This window comes from Dendropsophus ebraccatus, chromosome 3 (assembly GCF_027789765.1).
Source record: "Dendropsophus ebraccatus isolate aDenEbr1 chromosome 3, aDenEbr1.pat, whole genome shotgun sequence".
Taxonomy (NCBI): Eukaryota; Metazoa; Chordata; class Amphibia; order Anura; family Hylidae; genus Dendropsophus; species Dendropsophus ebraccatus.
The window spans coordinates 190,952,010-190,975,056 of record NC_091456.1 but is presented as its reverse complement, the minus strand read 5'-3'; the positions used below and the strand labels follow the sequence as shown (position 1 = coordinate 190,975,056).

Genomic DNA, 23,047 nt, shown 5'->3' with positions numbered 1-23,047 from the left:
ATAAGGTGTCAGGACGTGGCGGTCTATTTCTCCATGGAGGAGTGGGAGTATGTAGAAGGACACAAGGATCAGTACAAGGATGTGATGCTGGAGGATCAGCAGCCCCTCCCATCAGCAGGTAATAGACAGGACTATATACACACCTCCTCTCTGTATTATCTGGATGGAAAGAATGAATTCAGTCTCTGTATGTGTTCCCTCCAGTCAGATCCAGTAAGAGAACAGCACCAGAGAGATGTCCCCGTCCTCTTCTCCCACAGGATCAGGATCAGGTAGATGGAGATGTTCCCTATGATCTGTACATCCCACCTGACTTCTCCTACTGTCTGATGACTTCTACAATATTTCTCTCACATCTTATGAATCAGGGGGAAGATAGGAACAATAATAATGCTCCAGAGACAGATGTGAGCGGTGCTGAGCAGTATAAGGAGAACATCACTACAGAGAAGGATCTGAAATATTTTAACGCCACGGTCAAGGTGGTAAAAGAAGAGGAGACATACATGAGCGGTGATGAGCAGTATAAGGAGGATGTTACCGGAGGGAAGAAACTGAACTGTTTTAATGCCACGGACTTAAGGGTAAAGGAAGAGACGGATGAAGAAGAGACAGATGACAGCAGTGATGAGCAGTATAAGGAGGACATCACTACAGGTAACCTCCCAGGTGAGTAGTGACCACTAAATGCAGAGAACAGTCACACATTCTCCTCAGTCACCGGCTGTAACTATTCTGTGTGGAATATTATAAGCTCTGTGTCCTGTCAGTTTTCCAGCTATATAATCATTCAGCCTAAGTTCTAATATAATATAGATGAGGATGTGACGCGGCTGCAGGTAATAACACATGATGTGTGTATAATATATGGAATACAGTCATATAATATGTGTGCGCTGTGCCGCCCTGTAGCTGGGTTGTGCTTCACTATCTGGAGAAAAGTGCGGCACTGCCAGCAGAACATTCCCCGTCTGATGAACATGTCTCCAGTTCTGTTAGAATTTCCCACACTTGAATAGTCGTGTCCCACCGGCCCCCGGACTGATGGCGTCTGTAGCTTTTATACATTTTCCCTCTATTTCAACCTTTAAACTCTATAACCTGCACTCAAGGTCATAGAGGACTTTTCAACGAGTTTGGCCAATATTCATAACCAAACTCAGCCTGAGAACAACATAGAGTTCCTGCAGATGATGTTATTACCCATAATGCATAGTGACGCTGGAGTCTTGTTTTACTCTCAATAATAGGAAATAGAAATCAGAGAAATGGTGTTTTCTCCTTTGCAGATGATTCTACCAGGAGCTCAGGGGGACATCAGATCTCCTCAGAGGATCATATCACACAAGATACATATGAGGAGCCGTCCACTATCCCAGATACACCCTCAGCCCCTCACAGCAAAGATCTCTCATCTCATCCTGTTATACAAGTCCCATCTTCTGCTCCATCACAGCAAGCTGACATTTACAGAGAAGACGATGAACATCAAAGAGAAAATACAGGAAAGCCTCAGTTTTCATGTTCAGAATGTAAAAAGATCTTTGCTCTAAAAAAAAATCTAAAGAGACATCAGAAAATTCACACAGGGGAGAAGCCATTTTCATGTTCAGAATGTGGGAAATGTTTTACCCGGAAATCAAATGTTCTTGAACATCAAAAAATTCACACAGGGGAGAAGTCATTTTCATGCTCAGAATGTGGGAAATGTTTTACTTGGAAATCAAGGCTTCTTGAACATCAAAAAATTCACATAGGAGAGAAGCCATTTTCATGTTCAGAATGTGGGAAATGTTTTACTCGGAAATCAAATGTTCTTGAACATCAAAAAATTCACAGAGGGGAGAAGCCTTTTTCATGCTCAGAATGTGGGAAATGTTTTATTTGGAAATCAAAGCTTCTTGAACATCAAAGAACTCACACAGGGGAAAAGCCATTTTCATGTTCAGAATGTGGGAAATGTTTTGCTTATAAATTAAGTCTTCTTGAACATCAACAAATTCACACAGGGGAGAAGCCATTTTCATGTTCAGAATGTGGAAAATGTTTTACTCGGAAATCAAATGTTCTTGTACATCAAAAAATTCACACAGGGGAGAGGTCATTTTCATGTTCAGAATGTGGGAAATGTTTTACTTGGAAATCAAGGCTTCTTGAACATCAAAAAATTCACACAGGGGCGAAGCCATTTTCATGCTCAGAATGTGAGAAATGTTTTATTCAGAAATCAGATCTTGTTAAACATCAAAAAATTCACACAGGGGAGAAGCCATTTTCATGTTCAGAATGTGGAAAATGTTTTACTTGTAAGTCAAATCAACTTAAACATCAAAAAATTCACATAGGGGAGAAACCTTTTTCATGCTCAGAATGTGGAAAATGTTTTGCTTATAAATCAAGTCTTCTTGAACATCAACAAATTCACACTGGGGAGAAGCCATTTTCATGTTCAGAATGTGGGAAATGTTTTATTCAGAAATCAGATCTTGTTAAACATCAAAGAATTCACACAGGGGAGAAGCCATTTTCATGTTCAGAATGTGGGAAATGTTTTATTCAGAAATCAGATCTTGTTAAACATCAAAGAATTCACACAGGGGAGAAGCCATTTTCATGTTCAGAATGTGAGAAATGTTTTACTGGGAAATCAGATCTTGTTAAACATCAAAGAATTCACACTGGGGAGAAGCCATTTTCTTGTTCAGAATGTGAGAAATGTTTTGGTCACAAATCAAGTCTTCTTGAACATCAACAAATTCACACAGGGGAGAAGCCATTTTCATGTTTAGAATGTGGATAATGTTTTACTTGGAAATCAAAGGTTCTTGAACATCAAAAAATTCACACGGGAGAAGTCATTTTCATGTTCAGAATGTGGGAAATGTTTTACTTGCAAGTCAAATCAACTTAAACTTCACAAAATTCACACAGGGGAAAAACCTTTTTTGTGTTCAGAATGTGGGAAATGTTTTATTCAGAAATCAGATTCTTTTAATCATCAAAAAATTCATACTGGGGAGAAGCCATTTTCATATTCAGAATGTGGGAAATCTTTTAGTCAAATCAAATATTCTTAAACATCAAAACATTCCCGTGGGGAAAAGCCACTTTCGTGTTCACAATGTGGGAAATGTTATGGTCATAAATTAAATCCTCTTCGACATCAAAACATTCACACGGGAGAACTTATTTTCGTGTCCAGAATGTGAAAAATATTTTGCTCTGAAATTAACCTGGTAGCCATTAAAAAGTTCAAACAAGGAAGAAGCCGTTTTCAGGTTTAGAATGTGTGAAATGTTTTACTCAAAAAACAATTCTTGTTGAGCATCAGAGAATTCACACGGGGAGAAGCCGTTTTCATGCTCAAAATAGGGTAAATGAATATAAAGGATTGTAAATAATTATGAAGGAAAATCCTAGTTAAACATCACACAGGGCTGATGACTGTATGTTGTAGGAGTAATGCCAGGAGGTGCTGCAGGAGTAATGCCAGGAGGTGCTGTAGGGGTAATGCCAGGAGGTGCTGCAGGAGTAATGCCAGAAGGTGTTGCAGGAGTAATGCCAGGAGGTGCTGTAGGGGTAATGCCAGGAGGTGTTGTAGGAGTAATACCAGGAGGTGCTGCAGGGGTAATGCCAGGAGGTGCTGTAGGAGTAAGGCCAGGAGGTGTTGCAGGAGTAATGCCAGGAGGTGCTGCAGGAGTAATGCCAGGAGGTGCTGTAGGAGTAATGCCAGGAGGTGCTGCAGGAGTAATGCCAGAAGGTGTTGCAGGAGTAATGCCAGGAGGTGCTGTAGGGGTAATACCAGGAGGTGTTGTAGGAGTAATGCCAGGAGGTGCTGCAGGGGTAATGCCAGGAGGTGCTGTAGGAGTAATGCCAGGAGGTGTTGTAGGAGTAATGCCAGGTGGTGTTGTAGGAGTAATGCCAGGAGGTGTTGCAGGAGTAATGCCAGGAGGTGCTGTAGGGGTAATGCCAGGGGGTGTTGTAGGAGTAATGCCAGGAGGTGCTGTAGGAGTAATCTAATATCAAGTCTGAACACCGGTTAAATAACACACAGGGGGTGTAGCGTGTCTATCTTGGGAGTTGCTTTACTCCTTAACCAGTAACGTGTATGCATGAATTTGACCCACGTGTTTGTAATGATACCTTAGGGGTGTCAAATGGGGGTGGGGGGTACCTGATGATATTAAGGCCGGGACCAGGGAAAAGCTGGATTTAAATCACTGATCCCTATTATAACAGTAACAAGAATGTAGATGGTATAAACTACACCCGAGAGGCAAATACGTAGCTGATAATAGCGCCAACAGGGAGAGCGGGTGGAGAGCTTATGGGTACAGGAGTACGGCTTATGGGTATAGGAGGGAGGCTTATGGGTATAGGAGGACGGCTTATGGGTATAGGAGGGGTGCTTATGGGTATAGGAAGGTGGCTTATGGGTATAGGAGGGAGGCTTATGGGTATAGGAGGGAGGCTTATGGGTATAGGAGGGGGGCTTATGGGTATAGGAGGGAGGTTTATGGGTATAGGAGGGTGGCTTATGGGTATAGGAGGGAGGCTTATGGGTATAGGAGGACGGCTTATGGGTATAGGAGGGAGGTTTATGGGTATAGGAGGGTGGCTTATGGGTATAGGAGGGAGGCTTATGGGTATAGGAGGACGGCTTATGGGTATAGGAGGGAGGTTTATGGGTATAGGAGGGGGGCTTATAGGTATAGGAGGAAGGCTTATGTGTATAGGAGGGGGGCTTATGGGTATAGGAGGGAGGTTTATGGGTATAGGAGGATGGCTTATGGGTTCAGGAGGGAGGTTTATGGGTATAGGAGGGCGGCTTATGGGTATAGGAGGGAGGTTTATGGGTATAGGAAGGTGGTTTATGGGTATAGGAGGACGGCTTATGGGTATAGGAAGGTGGCTTATGGGTATAGGAGGGAGGCTTATGGGTATAGGAGGCCGGCTTATGGGTATAGAAGGGAGGTTTATGGGTATAGGAGGGGGGCTTATAGGTATAGGAGGAAGGCTTATGGGTATAGGAGGGGGGCTAATGGGAGAAGTACGGCTTATGGGTATAGGAGTACGGCTTATGGGTATAGGAGGGGTGCTTATGGGTATAGGAGGACGGCTTATGGGTACAGGAGGGGGGCTTATGGGTATAGGAGGGAGGTTTATGGGTATAGGAGGGAGGCTTATGGGTACAGGAGGGGGGCTTATGGGTTCAGGAGTACGGCTTATGGGTATAGGAGTACGGCTTATGAGTACAGGAGTACGGCTTATGGGTATAGGAGGACGGCTTATGGGTACAGGAGTGCGGCTTATGGGTATAGGAGGGCGGCTTATGGGTATAGGAGGGGGGCTTATGAGTACAGGAGTACGGCTTATGGGTACAGGAGTACGGCTTATGGGTATAGGAGTACGGCTTATGAGTACAGGAGTACGGCTTATGGGTATAGGAGGACGGCTTATGGGTACAGGAGGACGGCTTATGGGTACAGGAGGACGGCTTATGGGTACAGGAGGGTGGCTTATGGGTATAGGAGGGCGGCTTATGGGTATAGGAGGGGGGCTTATGGGTATAGGAGGGGGGCTTATGTGTGTACTTCAAGCTCTTTTTCCATTCACCTTATATCTATATTATATTATATGTAATTGTGAGACTAAAATGTGTTTCATTTCATGTGCATGCAAGAAAACTGCGACGAAACCGCGGATATCATACACTATGGAGGTCCAGGACAAGGATATCATACACTATGGAGGTCCAGGACAAGGATATCATACACTATGGAGGTCCAGGACAAGGACATCATACACTATGGAGGTCCAGGACAAGGATATCATACACTATGGAGGTCCAGGACAAGGACATCATACACTATGGAGGTCCAGGACAAGGATATCATACACTATGGAGGTCCAGGACAAGGATATCATACACTATGGAGGTCCAGGACAAGGACATCATACACTATGGAGGTCCAGGACAAGGATATCATACACTATGGAGGTCCAGGACAAGGACATCATACACTATGGAGGTCCAGGACAAGGATATCATACACTATGGAGGTCCAGGACAAGGATATCATACACTATGGAGGTCCAGGACAAGGACATCATACACTATGGAGGTCCAGGACAAGGATATCATACACTATGGAGGTCCAGGACAAGGATATCATACACTATGGAGGTCCAGGACAAGGACTCTCTCAACAGTACAAAGGACTGATTGAACCCTTGCACCTCCTTCAACCGTTGTGCCTTGCGGAGTTCGGCAAAGAACCATAAAGAATGGACAATGGGGGTGAAGGGGAGGTGGATGGTGCTAATGCAGGATATGGAAACAACATGGCTCCTCCTACCTTTTTTCTAAGTTCTTCGTCAAGATATAACTACGAGATTCTCACTGAATAAACAGAATCAGCTTGAACACTGTGGCGGTATCATGTGTTTGGTTGATACTCGCGGCAGACTGCAGCTGCCATACTACTTTACCAATTTGGCCCAGGTATAGCTGAGAGGCTTTATTCTAAGTCTCACCCTAACAACACTCCTTGGTTCGGGGTCTTTAGCTGGGAGATATGACAGCAGGGGCGTGTCTAGAATGGAGTTGGTCCTGTGAGGTATGATTTCCCACCAAGGGGCGTGGCTGGGCCCAGGAAGGGGCGGAGTCTCCTTGTTTCAGTACTGAAACAGGAAGGAGCTGTCTGGTTTGGCGGGAGATGTGGAGAAGTGCTGTTTACTTCTACAAGTTGGATATTTCATTTTAACATGGAACTGCATTGAGGTAGATACTGTCTGTAGATGCCCTGACTGGGTTTGTGGGGACTGAGGGATGCACTGTTACATGGGACTGACGGGGTTTGTGGGGACTGAGGGATGCACTGTTACATGGGACTGATGGGGTTTGTGGGGACTGAGAGATGCACTGTTACATGGGACTGACGGGGTTTGTGGGGACTGAGGGATGCACTGTTACATGGGACTGACGGGGTTTGTGGGGACTGAGGGATGCACTGTTACATGGGACTGACAAGGGTTTGTGGGGACTGAGGGATGCACTGTTACATGGGACTGACGGGGTTTGTGGGGACTGAGAGATGCACTGTTACATGGGACTGACGGGGTTTGTGGGGACTGAGAGATGCACTGTTACATGGGACTGAGGGGGTTTGTGGGGAATGAGGGATGCACTGTTACATGGGACTGACAGGGTTTGTGGGGACTGAGGGACATGATGTAAATGCACTGTTACATGGGACTGACGGGGTTTGTGGGGACTGAGGGATGCACTGTTACATGGGACTGACTAGGTTTGTGGGGATTGAGGGATGCACTGTTACATGGGACTGACTGGGTTTGTGGGGACTGAGGGATGCACTGTTACATGGGACTGACTGGGTTTGTGGGGACTGAGGGACATGATGTAAATGCACTGTTACATGGGACTGACTGGGCTTGTGGGGATTGAGGGACATACTGACGGGGTTTGTGGGGACTGAGGGATGCACTGTTACATGGGACTGACTAGCTTTGTGGGGATTGAGGGATATCATGTAAATACACTGTTACATGGGACTGACTGGGTTTGTGGGGATTGAGGGATGCACTGTTACATGGGACTGACTGGGTTTGTGGGGATTGAGGGATGCACTGTTACATGGGACTGACTGGGTTTGTGGGGATTGAGGGATGCACTGTTACATGGGACTGACGGGGTTTGTGGGGACTGAGAGATGCACTGTTACATGGGACTGACGGGGTTTGTGGGGACTGAGAGATGCACTGTTACATGGGACTGACGGGGTTTGTGGGGACTGAGAGATGCACTGTTACATGGGACTGAGGGGGTTTGTGGGGAATGAGGGATGCACTGTTACATGGGACTGACGGGGTTTGTGGGGACTGAGGGACATGATGTAAATGCACTGTTACATGGGACTGACGGGGTTTGTGGGGACTGAGGGACATGATGTAAATGCACTGTTACATGGGACTGACGGGGTTTGTGGGGACTGAGGGATGCACTGTTACATGGGACTGACTAGGTTTGTGGGGATTGAGGGATGCACTGTTACATGGGACTGACTGGGTTTGTGGGGACTGAGGGATGCACTGTTACATGGGACTGACTGGGTTTGTGGGGACTGAGGGACATGATGTAAATGCACTGTTACATGGGACTGACTGGGTTTGTGGGGACTGAGGGATGCACTGTTACATGGGACTGACTAGCTTTGTGGGGATTGAGGGATATCATGTAAATACACTGTTACATGGGACTGACAAGGGTTTGTGGGGACTGAGGTATGCACTGTTACATGGGACTGACGGGGTTTGTGGGGACTGAGGGATGCACTGTTACATGGGACTGACTGGGTTTGTGGGGATTGAGGGACATACTGACTGGAGGCACTGTTACATGGGACTGACAGGGTTTGTGTGGACTGAGGGATGCACTGTTACATGGGACTGACTGGGTTTGTGGGGAATGACTGGGTTTGTGGGAACTGAGAGATGCACTGTTACATGGGACTGACTGGGTTTGTGGGGACTGAGGGACATGATGTAAATGCACTGTTACATGGGACTGACTAGGCTTGTGGGGATTGAGGGACATACTGACTGGATACACTGTTACATGGGACTGACGGGGTTTGTGGGGACTGAGGGTTTCACTGTTACATGGGACTGACTGGGTTTGTGAGGACTGACTGGGTTTGTGGGGACTGAGGGATGCACTGTTACATGTGACTGACTGGGTTTGTGAGGACTGACTGGGTTTGTGGGGACTGAGGGATGCACTGTTACATGGGACTGACTAGGTTTGTGGGGATTGAGGAATGCACTGTTACATGGGACTGACTGGGTTTGTGAGGACTGACTGGGTTTGTGGGGACTGAGGGATGCACTGTTACATGGGACTGACTGGGTTTGTAGGGACTGAGGGACATGATGTAAATGCACTGTTACATGGGACTGACTGGGCTTGTGGGGATTGAGGGACATACTGACTGGATGCACTGTTACATGGGACTGACAAGGGTTTGTGGGGACTGAGGGATGCACTGTTACATGGGACTGACGGGGTTTGTGGGGACTGAGGGATGCACTGTTACATGGGACTGACTGGGTTTGTGGGGACTGAGGGATCCCTTCAGAAACTCCAGTCTAGTCACCTCACTACTGATTCGTCTACATTGGAGTTGCTCCTGTGAGGTTCTCCTTTCAGCAACTCCAATCTAGTCCCTCCACTAGTGAGTGAGCTAGAAGGGAGGACCTCACAGCAGTAACTCCATTCTACATGTGATACTGCTCCATGTTACAGGCCTAGGAAAAAGGAGTGATGTTTTTACATTGGGCTTAGGCTCCATTCACATCAGTTTTCCCCTCCGTTGCCGGGATCCTTCGGCTGTCAAAATAATCTGCTGACGTATCCCTGCACAGAGGGGAATGGGCGCCATTCATTTCAATGGATTGTACAGCTAGTGACTCCGTTTGGGTCATTTTGTGCTGTCAGAGTTTTTTTTGGGTCAAAAAACACACACTTTTTATTATAGTAATAATTGCAGTTTACTCCCAAATTACCCCTAACCCCTCCCCAGATTGCTGTAACCACCCCAAATTACATGTACCCACCCCAGATTACCTATAAGCACTTCAGTTTATCAGTAACAATCCCAGATTGTCTGTAACCCTTCCAGGTTGCACATAACCCCCCCAGGTTCCCCGTAATCATGCCAGATTACATGTAACCTCCCCCCAGATTGCACGTAACCACCGTGCGTCGCCTCTGACCACGCCACGTCGCCTCTGACCACGCCGCGTCGCCTCTGACCACGCCACGTCGCCTCTGACCACGCCACGTCGCCTCTGACCACGCCACGTCGCCTCTGACCACGCCACGTCGCCTCTGACCACGCCACGTCGCCTCTGACCACCGCACGTCGCCTCTGACCACCTCACGTCGCCTCTGACCACCCCATATTGCCAATGACCCCCTCCAGATTGCGGTGCCCATGCCAGATTACAGGTAACCACCCCAGATTGCCTATAAGAACTTCAGTTTATCCAAAACCACCCCACGTTGCCCGTAACCACCCCAGATTGTCTGTAAGCACTGCAGGTTGCCCGTAACCACCCCACGTTGCCCGTAACCACCCCAGATTGTCTGTAAGCACTGCAGGTTGCCCGTAACCACCCCACGTTGCCCGTATCCACCCCAGATTGTCTGTAAGCACTGCAGGTTGCCCGTAACCACCCCACGTTTCCCGTAACCATCCCAGATTGTCTGTAAGCACAGCAGGTTGCCCGTGACCACCCCACGTTGCCCGTGACCACCCCACGTTGCCCGTGACCACCCCACGTTGCCCGTGACCACCCCACGTTGCCCGTAACCACCCCACGTTGCCCGTAACCACCCCACGTTGCCCATGACCACCCCATGTTGTCCATAACCACCCCAGATTACCTGTAACCACCTCAGGTTGCACATAACCCCCCCAGGTTCCCCGTAATCATGCCAGATTACATGTAACCTCCCCCCAGATTGCACGTAACCACCGTGCGTCGCCTCTGACCACGCCACGTCGCCTCTGACCACGCCGCGTCGCCTCTGACCACGCCACGTCGCCTCTGACCACGCCACGTCGCCTCTGACCACGCCACGTCGCCTCTGACCACGCCACGTCGCCTCTGACCACGCCACGTCGCCTCTGACCACCGCACGTCGCCTCTGACCACCTCACGTCGCCTCTGACCACCCCATATTGCCAATGACCCCCTCCAGATTGCGGTGCCCATGCCAGATTACAGGTAACCACCCCAGATTGCCTATAAGAACTTCAGTTTATCCAAAACCACCCCACGTTGCCCGTAACCACCCCAGGTTGTCAGTAAGCACTGCAGGTTGCCCGTAACCACCCCACGTTGCCCGTAACCACCCCAGATTGTCTGTAAGCACTGCAGGTTGCCCGTAACCACCCCACGTTGCCCGTATCCACCCCAGATTGTCTGTAAGCACTGCAGGTTGCCCGTAACCACCCCACGTTTCCCGTAACCATCCCAGATTGTCTGTAAGCACAGCAGGTTGCCCGTGACCACCCCACGTTGCCCGTGACCACCCCACGTTGCCCGTGACCACCCCACGTTGCCCGTGACCACCCCACGTTGCCCGTAACCACCCCACGTTGCCCGTAACCACCCCACGTTGCCCATGACCACCCCATGTTGTCCATAACCACCCCAGATTACCTGTAACCACCTCAGGTTGCCCATAACCACCCCAGGTTGCCCGTAACCACCCCACATTACCTGTAATCTCATTTTTTTTTATTTTATTTTAGTAACTGCGCTATTCTAATAACCATTACTAGCTGCGGTTTTGCTCCAGCAAATTGGCGCTCCTTCCCTTCTGAGCCCTGCTGTGTGCCCATACAGTGGTTTATGCCCACATATGGGGTACCGTTGTACTCAGGAGAACCTGCGTTACAGATTTCGGGGTACGTTTTCTCTCCTGTTCCTCGTCAAATTGAGAAATTTCAAACTAAACCAACATATTATTGGAAAAATTCGAGTTTTTCATTTTTACTGGCCAATTTTGAATACTTTCCTCTAATACCTGTGGGGTAAAAATGGTCACCACACCCCAAGATGAATTCTTTGAGGGGTGCACTTTCCAAAATGGGGTGACTTTTGGGGGGTTCTCTTCTGCTGACACTACAGGGACTCTGCAAACGCACCTGGCGCTCAGAAACTTCTTCAGAAAAATCTGCACTGAAAATGCTAATTGGCGCTCCTTCCCTTCTGAGCCCGGCTGTGTGCCCATGCAGTGGTTTATGTCCACATATGGGGTACCGTTCTACTCAGGAGAACCTGCTTTACATATATTGGGGTGACATTTCTCTCCTGTTCCTCGTGAAATTGAGAAATTTCAAACTAAAGGAACATATTATTGGAAAAAATCGAGTTTTTCATTTTTACTGTCTACTTTTGAATACTTTCCTCTAATACCTATGGGGTCAAAATGCTCACCACACCCCAAAATAAATTCTTTGAGGGGTGCACTTTCCAAAATGGGGTGACTTATTTGGAGATTTTACTCCGCTGACACTACAGGGGCACTGCAAACGCACCTGGCGCTCGGAAACTTCTTCAGCAAAATCTGCATTGAAAAAGCTAATTGGCGCTCCTTTCCTTCTGAGCCCTCCTGTGTGCCCATGCAGTGGTTTATGCCCACATATGAGGTACCTTTTCACTTAGGAGAACCTGCGTTACAAATTTTGGGGTACTTTTTTCCTCTTGTTCCTCATAAAATTGAGAAATTTCAAACTAAAAGAACATAATATTGGAAAAAATCGAGTTTTTCATTTTTACTGTCTACTTTCGAATACTTTCCTCTAATACCTGTGGGGTCAAAATGGTCACCACACACCAAGATGAATTCTTTGAGGGGTGCACTTTCCAAAATGGGGTGACTTATGGGGGGTTTTCTCTCTGCTGACACTACAGGGGCTCTGCAAACGCACCTGGCGCTCAGAAACTTCTTCAGCAAAATTTGCATTGGAAAAGCCAATTGGCGCTCCCTTCCTTCTGAGCCCAGCTGTGTGCCCATACAGTGTGGTTTACGCCCACATATGGGGTACCGTTGTACTCAAGAGAGCCTGCATTACAAATTTTGGGGTGCTTTTTGTCTCATATTTCTTTTGAAAATGAGAAACTTTAATCTAAACGTATATATTATTGGAAAATTTAAATTTTCAATTTTTTTACTGCCTAATTGTGAATACTTTCCTCCAGCCCCTGTAGGGTTAAAATGCTCATTATACCCCTAGATTAATTCTTTAAGGTGTGTAGTTTCCAAAATGGGGTCACTTATGGGGGTTTTCAGGATACCAGACTTCTAAATCCATTTAAAAAAAGAACTGGTCCCTAAAAAAATCAGTTTCACGAAAATGTGATAATTTGCTGATAAATTTCTAAGCCCCATAACAGCCTAAAAAAGTAAAATATGTTTACCAAATTATGCCAGAATAAAGAAGACATATTGGTAATGTGACTTAGTAACTAATTTATGTGCTACAACTTTCTCTTTTTAGAAGCAGAGAATTTCAAAGTTCATAAAATGCAAATTTTTAAAATTTTTCATGATATTTTGATGTTTTTCACAAAAAACACACAAAGTAGTGACCAAATTTTGCCACTAACATAAAGTGCCATATGTCACGAAAAAACAATCTCAGAATCGCTAGCATACGTTAAAGCATCACTGAGCTATAAGCGCATAAAGTGAGACAGGTCAGATTTTGAAAAATTAGCCTGGTCATTAAGGCCCAAACTAGCTGCAGCACGAAGGGGTTAATATTTGTATGATTCTTAAAACTTTTGGCCATGACTGTGCAGCTCAGCTACATGTACATTACACACATACAGCTCAGCTACATGTACATTACAGATATATACAGCTCAGCTACATGTACATTACACACATACAGCTCAGCTACATGTACATTACACACATACAGCTCAGCTACATGTACATTACACATATACAGCTCAGCTACATGTACATTACACATATATACAGCTCAGCTACATGTACATTACACACATATACAGCTCAGCTACATGTACATTACACATATACAGCTCAGCTACATGTACATTACACATATACAGCTCAGCTACATGTACATTACACACATACAGCTCAGCTACATGTACATTACACACATACAGCTCAGCTACATGTACATTACACACATACAGCTCAGCTACATGTACATTACACATATACAGCTCAGCTACATGTACATTACACACACATACAGCTCAGCTACATGTACATTACACACACATACAGCTCAGCTACATGTACATTACACACACATACAGCTCAGCTACATGTACATTACACATATACAGCTCAGCTACATGTACATTACACACATACAGCTCAGCTACATGTACATTACACATATATACAGCTCAGCTACATGTACATTACACATATACAGCTCAGCTACATGTACATTACACATATACAGCTCAGCTACATGTACATTACACATATACAGCTCAGCTACATGTACATTACACACATACAGCTCAGCTACATGTACATTACACACATACAGCTCAGCTACATGTACATTACACATATATACAGCTCAGCTACATGTACATTACACACATACAGCTCAGCTACATGTACATTACACACATACAGCTCAGCTACATGTACATTACACATATATACAGCTCAGCTACATGTACATTACACATATACAGCTCAGCTACATGTACATTACACACATACAGCTCAGCTACATGTACATTACACACATACAGCTCAGCTACATGTACATTACACATATATACAGCTCAGCTACATGTACATTACACATATACAGCTCAGCTACATGTACATTACACATATACAGCTCAGCTACATGTACATTACACATATACAGCTCAGCTACATGTACATTACACACATACAGCTCAGCTACATGTACATTACACACATACAGCTCAGCTACATGTACATTACACATATATACAGCTCAGCTACATGTACATTACACACATACAGCTCAGCTACATGTACATTACACACATACAGCTCAGCTACATGTACATTACACACATACAGCTCAGCTACATGTACATTACACATATACAGCTCAGCTACATGTACATTACACATATACAGCTCAGCTACATGTACATTACACATGTACATTACACACATACAGCTCAGCTACATGTACATTACACATATATACAGCTCAGCTACATGTACATTACACATATACAGCTCAGCTACATGTACATTACACATATACAGCTCAGCTACATGTACATTACACATATACAGCTCAGCTACATGTACATTACACACATACAGCTCAGCTACATGTACATTACACACATACAGCTCAGCTACATGTACATTACACACATACAGCTCAGCTACATGTACATTACACATATATACAGCTCAGCTACATGTACATTACACATATACAGCTCAGCTACATGTACATTACACACATACAGCTCAGCTACATGTACATTACACACATACAGCTCAGCTACATGTACATTACACATATACAGCTCAGCTACATGTACATTACACACATACAGCTCAGCTACATGTACATTACACATATACAGCTCAGCTACATGTACATTACACACATACAGCTCAGCTACATGTACATTACACACATATACAGCTCAGCTACATGTACATCACACACACACAGCTCTGCTCCACACACATCACTTCAGCTCATCCAGCACAGCAGAGTCCTGCATACACTGAGCAGCAGCCCCTGATCATGTGACTCCTCCTCCTCCATGTGACTGATCACATGACTGTGACATCATGGCAGTTCCTGGAAGCACACGGCTCCTGTACAGCTCTGCAGGCGGCTTCCTGACTTATCAGCTGCTGCTGGACTGTCCCGCCCACAGTATGTACTAATGCTGGGTCACTGCTCACCTCTTGTACTTTTTCTTCCCATTCTTTATTATACATTGTATCCTCTACTTTCTATTCATCTCTCCAGGATCCTCTGCTGATATCTTCTATATAAGAGACCGACCCATCAACCATGGAGAGAGACAGAGACAAGATGGCCGAGAGGATAATAACCCTCACCCTACACATACTCTTCCTGCTTACTGGGGAGGTGAGGGATTCTGGGAGTGATGTCATCATGACATCATTCTTATCTATGGAATAACAGATGGATAGGACTGGAGAGGTGAGGGATTCTGGGAGTGATGTCATCATGACATCATTCTTATCTATGGAATAACAGATGGATAGGACTGGAGAGGTGAGGGATTCTGGGAGTGATGTCATCATGACATCATTCTTATCTATGGAATAACAGATGGATAGGACTGGAGAGGTGAGGGATTCTGGGAATGGATGGAGTGATAGTAATGTGTCTCTCCATACACAGGATTACACAGTAGTGAAGAAGTCCTCTAGTGGGCGCTGTGGGGCCCCTGGGTGTGAAGGATGGGGAAGAACCCTGAGCCCAATCCCGGGGCCCCTGATACATGAGGAAATGGAGGAAGAGAAGATCCTAGAAGTCACCAACAAGATGGTGGAGCTGCTGAGTGGAGAGGTGAGACTGTGGCTGCTGGGAATGCTGGGACATTATACAGTAACACCACAGGAGGGGTGGGGGGGATGACTGTGTGATCATTGTGTGTGTCAGGTTCCTATAAGGTGTCAGGACGTGGCGGTCTATTTTTCCATGGAGGAGTGGGAGTATGTAGAAGGACACAAGGATCAGTACAAGGATGTGATGCTGGAGGATCAGCAGCCCCTCCCATCAGCAGGTAATAGACAGGACTATATACACACCTCCTCTCTGTATTATCTGGATGGAAAGAATGAATTCAGTCTCTGTATGTGTTCCCTCCAGTCAGATCCAGTAAGAGAACAGCACCAGAGAGATGTCCCCGTCCTCTTCTCCCACAGGATCAGGATCAGGTAGATGGAGATGTTCCCTATGATCTGTACATCCCACCTGACTTCTCCTACTGTCTGATGACTTTTACAATATTTCTCTCACATCTTATGAATCAGGGGGAAGATGGGAACAATATTAATGCTCCAGAGACAGATGTGAGCGGTGATGAGCAGTATAAGGAGGACATCACTACAGGGAAGGATATGAACCATAATATTGCTATGGACGAGATAAAAGAAGAGACAGATGACAGCAGTGATGAGCAGTATAAGGAGAACATTACTACAGGGAAGGATCTGAACTATATTAATGCCACAGTCAAGGTGGTAAAAGAAGAGGAGGAGACATACATGAGCAGTGATGAGCAGTATAAGGAGGAAGTTACTGGAGGGAAGAAACTGAAGTGTTTTAATGCTAAAGACATTAGGGTAAAGGAAGAGTCGGATGAAGAAGAGACAGATGACAGCAGTGATGAGCAGTATAAGGAGGACATCACTACAGGTAACCGCCCAGGTGAGTAGTGACCACTAAATGCAGAGAACAGTCACACATTCTCCTCAGTCACCGGCTGTAACTATTCTGTGTGGAATATTATAAGCTCTGTGTCCTGTCAGTTTTCCAGCTATATAATCATTCAGCTTAAGTTCTAATATACAGCACAGTCCCAGCGGACAATATATCACTATCAGTCTCATGCTGCTGCATCTATAGTGACTGTCCTCATCTTAGGCTCCAGTGCACACGGAGCAAAAGTGGCAGAATTGTCCATTGGTGTGTTTCTTTGTTAACTCATTTCATTGAGAAGTAAAGTCAGAAATAATAAAGCATACAGTACAGAAAACATCTCACAGTAATGGTAACATGGCATATAGCATCAGTGGTACAAATCCCAGATATATGATGGTCAAACAACAACCAAGTTACAGTCACACAGTATAAATTGTCCAACAGTAATCTGCTCCTCACTCCAGCAGTGCAGGCCGGCACAATTTTTAAGGAAATCGACAGGGGTTGTGATCACAAACAGTTATGTAATCTGCTCACTTTTATTTATTTTGTATAATTATACAGTTACATCAGTGTTATACATACCGCCGAGCTGTGCTCCATGTTCCCTTTGTGATGATATTTGTATTTTTCTTTCTTTAAAAAGAGACCAAACACAGAAAGTCCCAGCGCTCACAGACATGGCTCGGTAATGGCTGACAGTGATGTTCAGCAAGAACTAAAATGCTGGAGAGCTTGTTACTAGAATTGAGAATTTTTCAATGCCTGAGTTATGACCTTTGACCATTATACTTAGTGTAGATGCAGGAAAGGCCTCCGACAAGACCTCATGGCCCTTTATTCCCACCACTATTCAGCGTAGAAGGTTTGGTTCTATATTCTCCCAATATATTATAGCTTATACACAAACTGACCGCAACTCCAGATTAATCATTTACAGTCTTAAAGCGACTCTGTTCCCACAATCTGTCCCCCCCCAAACCACTTGTACCTTGGGATAGCTGCTTTTAATCCAAGATCTGTCCTGTGGTCCGTTCGGCAGGTGATGCAGTTATTGTCCTAAAAAACAACTTAAACTTGCAGCCCTGTGTCAAACTGGCGTGGCCTAGAGTGTGTGTACCCAAGCCTTTCACCGCCTTTCTGCCCCTCCTCCCGCCCTCCTCATCATTAGGAATTCTCTGGGCAGTATTTTTCCTATTCATCACATGAGTGGGATCATTAAAGGAGAAGTCCGGCCAAAATTATTTTTTGATATGTTATTACTTATGGAAAGTTAGACAAATTTCTAATGTACATTAATTATGGGAAATGCACATATAGGATTATTTCCCTTAATGTAGTAGATCAGGAAGTGTTAGAATTCTCTCAGAACCAGTGACGTCACGACGAATGGTGTAATTCCTATGGAGTGTCTATTCCTATGGAGCGCACTATATATAGAAGTCTATGGGACTTTATTGTTTGTATGGATGTCTATGTAAACTAATGTAATGTAATGTAGTGTGATTTATTGAATAAACACATTTATGGAATACTTTGGGGAGCAAGTGTCCTTGCTCCCCAAAGTATTCCATAAATGTATTCAATCAGTACATTTGCAAGGCATCGAGCAGGGAGGGAGAGAGGGGCCTGTGCATCTACCTTCTCCCCAAAGTATTTTATAAATGTATTCATTCAATAAAGCACACTACATTACATTACATTAGTTTACATAGACATCAATAGAAACATCCCATAGACTTCTACATATACAGCGCCCCCTGCTGGACACTCACTTGGAATTACACCCTTTGTCGTGACGTCACTGTATCTGAGAGAATTCTAACACTCCATGATCTACTAAATCAAGGAAAATAGCAGTATATGAGCATTTCCCATAATTAATGTACATTAGAAATTTGTATAACTTTCCATAAGTAATAACATATTAAAAAATAATTTGGGCCGGACTTCTCCTTTAAGGCACCTGTGCAGTGTTCAGACAGGTGATGAATAGGAAAAATACTGCCCAGGGCATTTCTAATGATGAGGAGGGATGGAATGGCAGTGCAAGGCTTGGGTACACACACTCTAGGCCACGCCAATTTGACACGGGGCTGCAAGTTTAAGTTGTTTTTTTAGGACAATAACTGCATCACCTGGCACACGGACCCCAGGACAGATCTTGGATTAAAAGCAGCTATCTGAAGGTACAAGTGGTTTGGGGGGGTCAGATTGTGGGTACAGAATCGCTTTAAAGGACAACTCCGGCGCTGATTCACTTCCTGGTTTGTCTAAGGTGCCCCTCCCCCCCCCCCCCCCCCCAACACACACAAACGCTCTTCTCTCTCTTTTCAAGTTGTGATCTGCCCCCAGTAATGCCATGCTGGTTGGGGTCCAGCAGGTTATTGGTATGTAGGGGATCAATAGTCCTATTTTTTAACTACCATCTGTATGCTGATGACAGCCAGCTATACTCCTCTTCCCGTGACATTGTCTCCGTTCTCTCTAATACTGTGACCTCTCGATTTCTCAAACTTAAGCTCTTACACCAACATCTTCCATTATCAGAACCTCTCACTCCGGCCTCCAGGACTTCTCTCGTGCTGCACCAGTTCTCTGGAATTCATTACCCAAAGACCTCAGACTCATTTCCAACACCCACAGTGTCAGACATGTCCTGAAGACTCATCTCCTCAGGCTTATAACATTCCCTAATCTCGTCTTCCCTCTGCTATCCCCTCGCCTTCTACCCTATATCTCCTCTTGTTCCATGTATGTATTACCTGTACTCAGACATTGGCCGGGGACTGGCTCACCCAACACTTACAGACACTTTCTGACTCTGTATAATGGCTGGACCATCGGCAAATAAAGCCCCCCCCCCCCCAGTCCTCCCAGTCTGTAAGCTCTCGCCAGCAGGTCTCTCACTCCCTTTGTATCTTTATTTATATATTTTAATGATTTAATTCTACAATGTGTAAATGTAACCTCTGTATTGTGTGTGTATAAAAAAAAAGCTGCAGAATCTGTTGGCGCTATACAGATGAATATTATTATAATTATTATTATTATTTTTAGTTTGAGAAGAGTTTCTGTTACTTTTCCTACTAAGGACGTCATCTCCCCGGCTACTTTTCCTACTAAGGACGTCATCTCCCCGGCCTCCAGCTTCTAGATTCTTCTCCCTGACACTTCCTGTGGATGGGAACAGATCTGATCATTCTTATTATGTTACATAAAAAAGAGTAACTTTCCATGTCTGCAATATGTTTAAGCTTCTATTACTGGGAAATAAGAGAAATGGTGTTTTCTCCTTTGCAGATGATTCTACCAGGAGCTCAGGGGGACATCAGATCTCCTCAGAGGATCATATCACACAAGATACATATGAGGAGCCGTCCACTATCCCAGATACACCCTCAGCCCCTCACAGCAAAGATCTCTCATCTCATCCTGTTATACAAGTCCCATCTTCTGCTCCATCACAGCAAGCTGACATTTACAGAGAAGACGATGAACATCAAAGAGGAAATACAGGAAAGCCTCAGTTTTCACATTTACAACATGAAAAATATCTTACGGGGGAGAAGCCATTTTCATGTTCAGAATGTGGGAAATGTTATATTTGGAAATCAACTCTTGTTAAGCATCAGAAAACTCACACAGGGGAGAAGCCATTTTTATGTTTGGAATGTGGGAAGTGTTTTTATCAGAAATCATCTCTTGTTGTGCATCAGAGAACTCACACAGGGGAGAAACCTTTTCCATGTTCAGAATGTGGCAAATGTTATGCTGGGAAAACAGGTCTTGTTATCCATCAAAGAACTCACACAGGGGAGAAGCCATATTCATGTTCGGAATGTGGGAAAGGTTTTATTGAGAAATCACGTCTTGTTATGCATCTGAGAACTCACAGAGGGGAGAAGCCATTTTCATGTTCGGAATGTGAGAGAGGTTTTAATCAGAAAAGAGACCTTGTTGCACATCAGAGAACTCACACCGGGGAGAAGCCATTTTTTTGTTCGGAATGTGGGAAATCTTTTACTCGTAATGAAAATTTTTTAAGACATCTGAGAACTCACACAGGGGAAAAGCCATTTTCATGTTCATAGTGTGGGAAATGTTTTAATTAAAAAAAACGAAAAGGGAGAAGCCATTATCTTGTTCACAATGACGTAAATAAATCTAAAGAATTTTAAATGATTATGAAGGAAAATCTGCATTTTATAGTAAAATAGTTCAGTGTATAGTATTAGTAACTGTACTCACTGCACTTACTGACAGCAGCTCCCTGTGTACCCCATAGAGCTATAATCAGGCTCCCCTCCTCCAGCCTGTGCCATCCTGCTCTGTGGTGATTCTGTCCATAAGATGGCCGTGCCCATGCCCCTCCCCCAGTGTCCTCCATAGACACATACAGGCTTTATGGGCCACAAATAACACATCTTGGACACTATAAGACACACAGAGGATGGAAGTAATAGAGAGGAGCAGCTGGAGGGGAAAGAGGATAGAAGTGAGAAGTGTTGTGTGCAGGAGATGGTGTCATACTACCTGCTGGACTTTTATTCCATTCATCATATCGGAACAGTGACGACAAACATAAGGGAACAGTCCTAAAGCCTGGATAAAAAAGAAAAATAATTCTATCAACATAAACTGCTCAAAAATACAGGGAACCCTCAGATAACCCCTCCTAGGTCTGAGGGAATGAAATCTTCTCAGTGATACTTTGTTCTGTACAACCCCAACAAACGTCCTGCCAATTATATCAAGTGCAACAATGTCCAAAACAACCAAAGAAATTGCACAAATAGATTAAAATATAACAAAAGTCTTTTATTTCAATAATCAATTCATAAAAACACATAAAAGAAAGATATGGGATAGAACACAGAGGTCATAACCCAGAGGGGGAGGAAGATATCAGTGTGGTATTAAAGGGGTACTCCGGCCCGAGGGTATTTTTAAGCTATGGCCAGGGAGGGGGTGGTTATAAAGGGCGACAATCACTTACCTCCTGTCAGGGCTGCAGCGGCGTCCTGTGCTCCGGGCCGTCGCCGCAACCTCCCTCTGTCCCAGGCAGCCGCCGGTGTCCGTGTGCAGGGAACCGGCGCTGCGGCTAGTTTGGCCCCCGGGGGCGCCTTACCTCACCCCGCTCCTGTCTCCGTCTGTCCCCGCCTGTCACAGGTTTAAAGGGCCAGTCCGCCTCCAATTGGTAGTTGCACATAATCACTCCCTATAAATCCCAGCATGCCCTGTCCCTCGTGTTGGAGCCTCCACATGCTTCCCATAGCGTTTTGGCCCAGCCCCCTGTTGTTCCTGTCCGCTGCCCTTGTCCCTTGTTTCTGTCTGTTGTCCTTGTCCGAGGTTCCTGTACATGGTCCCTGCCACCTGCGGTTACGCCTAAGACCACTGTCTGCACAGTCACCTGCCTACTGCCCCTGCTTCACCTTGCCCGCCGTCACTAGCAAACCAAACCAGGGCGTCGCCTGCCGCAGCAAGCCCATCCCGCCTTGCGGCGGGCTCTGGTGAAAACCAGCGGCCCCTTAGACTCCGCTCCCTGGTGTGGTTTATGCCATTGCTGGTGACGTTACAGAGGATCCACGACTCCCAGCGTTACACCTCCCCGGTTCCAGCGCCGGGTCCCGGGTTGCGCCACCCCGTACACCCGGGGACTCTGCTACGGCCGCTGAATGGCTGAGCTGCCTTGAGACGTCAGCTCACACCAGGAAGCGGCCACAGGACGGGTGTACGGGGTGGCACAATCCAGGACCCGACGCTGGAACCGGGGAGGTAAGTGATAGCTGCCGTCTATAACCACCCCCTCCCCGCCATAGCTTAAAAATACCCCCGGGCCGGAGTACCCCTTTAAATGCAAATAATATAGAGTAGTATACTGTGGTGGGTTTGAGCACACCACCACCATCTGGTGGTCACTACTTGTATGGCAACCTGAAGCACCCAAAATCAAGATATAATTTAAATAGTGCTGGGATTAATTACTAAATGAAATAGACTAATGGTGCATTTACACAGACAGATTTATCTGACAGATTTTT

The 23,047-nt window shown here is 45.5% G+C and overlaps 2 protein-coding genes across 2 annotated transcripts in view; both read left to right on the top strand.

The window, feature by feature from the left end:
* The first annotated feature begins 359 nt into the window (after window positions 1-359).
* On the top strand, window positions 360-3,391 carry LOC138786622 (oocyte zinc finger protein XlCOF7.1-like). The gene is made up of 2 exons (XM_069963603.1): window positions 360-669; window positions 1,290-3,391. Exons 1-2 carry the CDS (start codon window positions 360-362, stop codon window positions 2,798-2,800), a joined length of 1,821 nt encoding a protein of 606 aa, XP_069819704.1. The 3' UTR covers window positions 2,801-3,391.
* A 12,465-nt stretch (window positions 3,392-15,856) lies between these two features.
* Window positions 15,857-23,047, top strand: part of LOC138786862 (zinc finger protein 665-like) — a 143,814-nt gene continuing 136,623 nt past the window's right edge. The window contains exons 1-2 of the mRNA XM_069963929.1: window positions 15,857-16,362; window positions 16,449-16,516. Coding sequence (XP_069820030.1) covers window positions 16,278-16,362; window positions 16,449-16,516 — 153 coding nt within the window. The 5' untranslated portion in view covers window positions 15,857-16,277. The remainder of the gene's footprint in view (window positions 16,363-16,448; window positions 16,517-23,047) is intronic.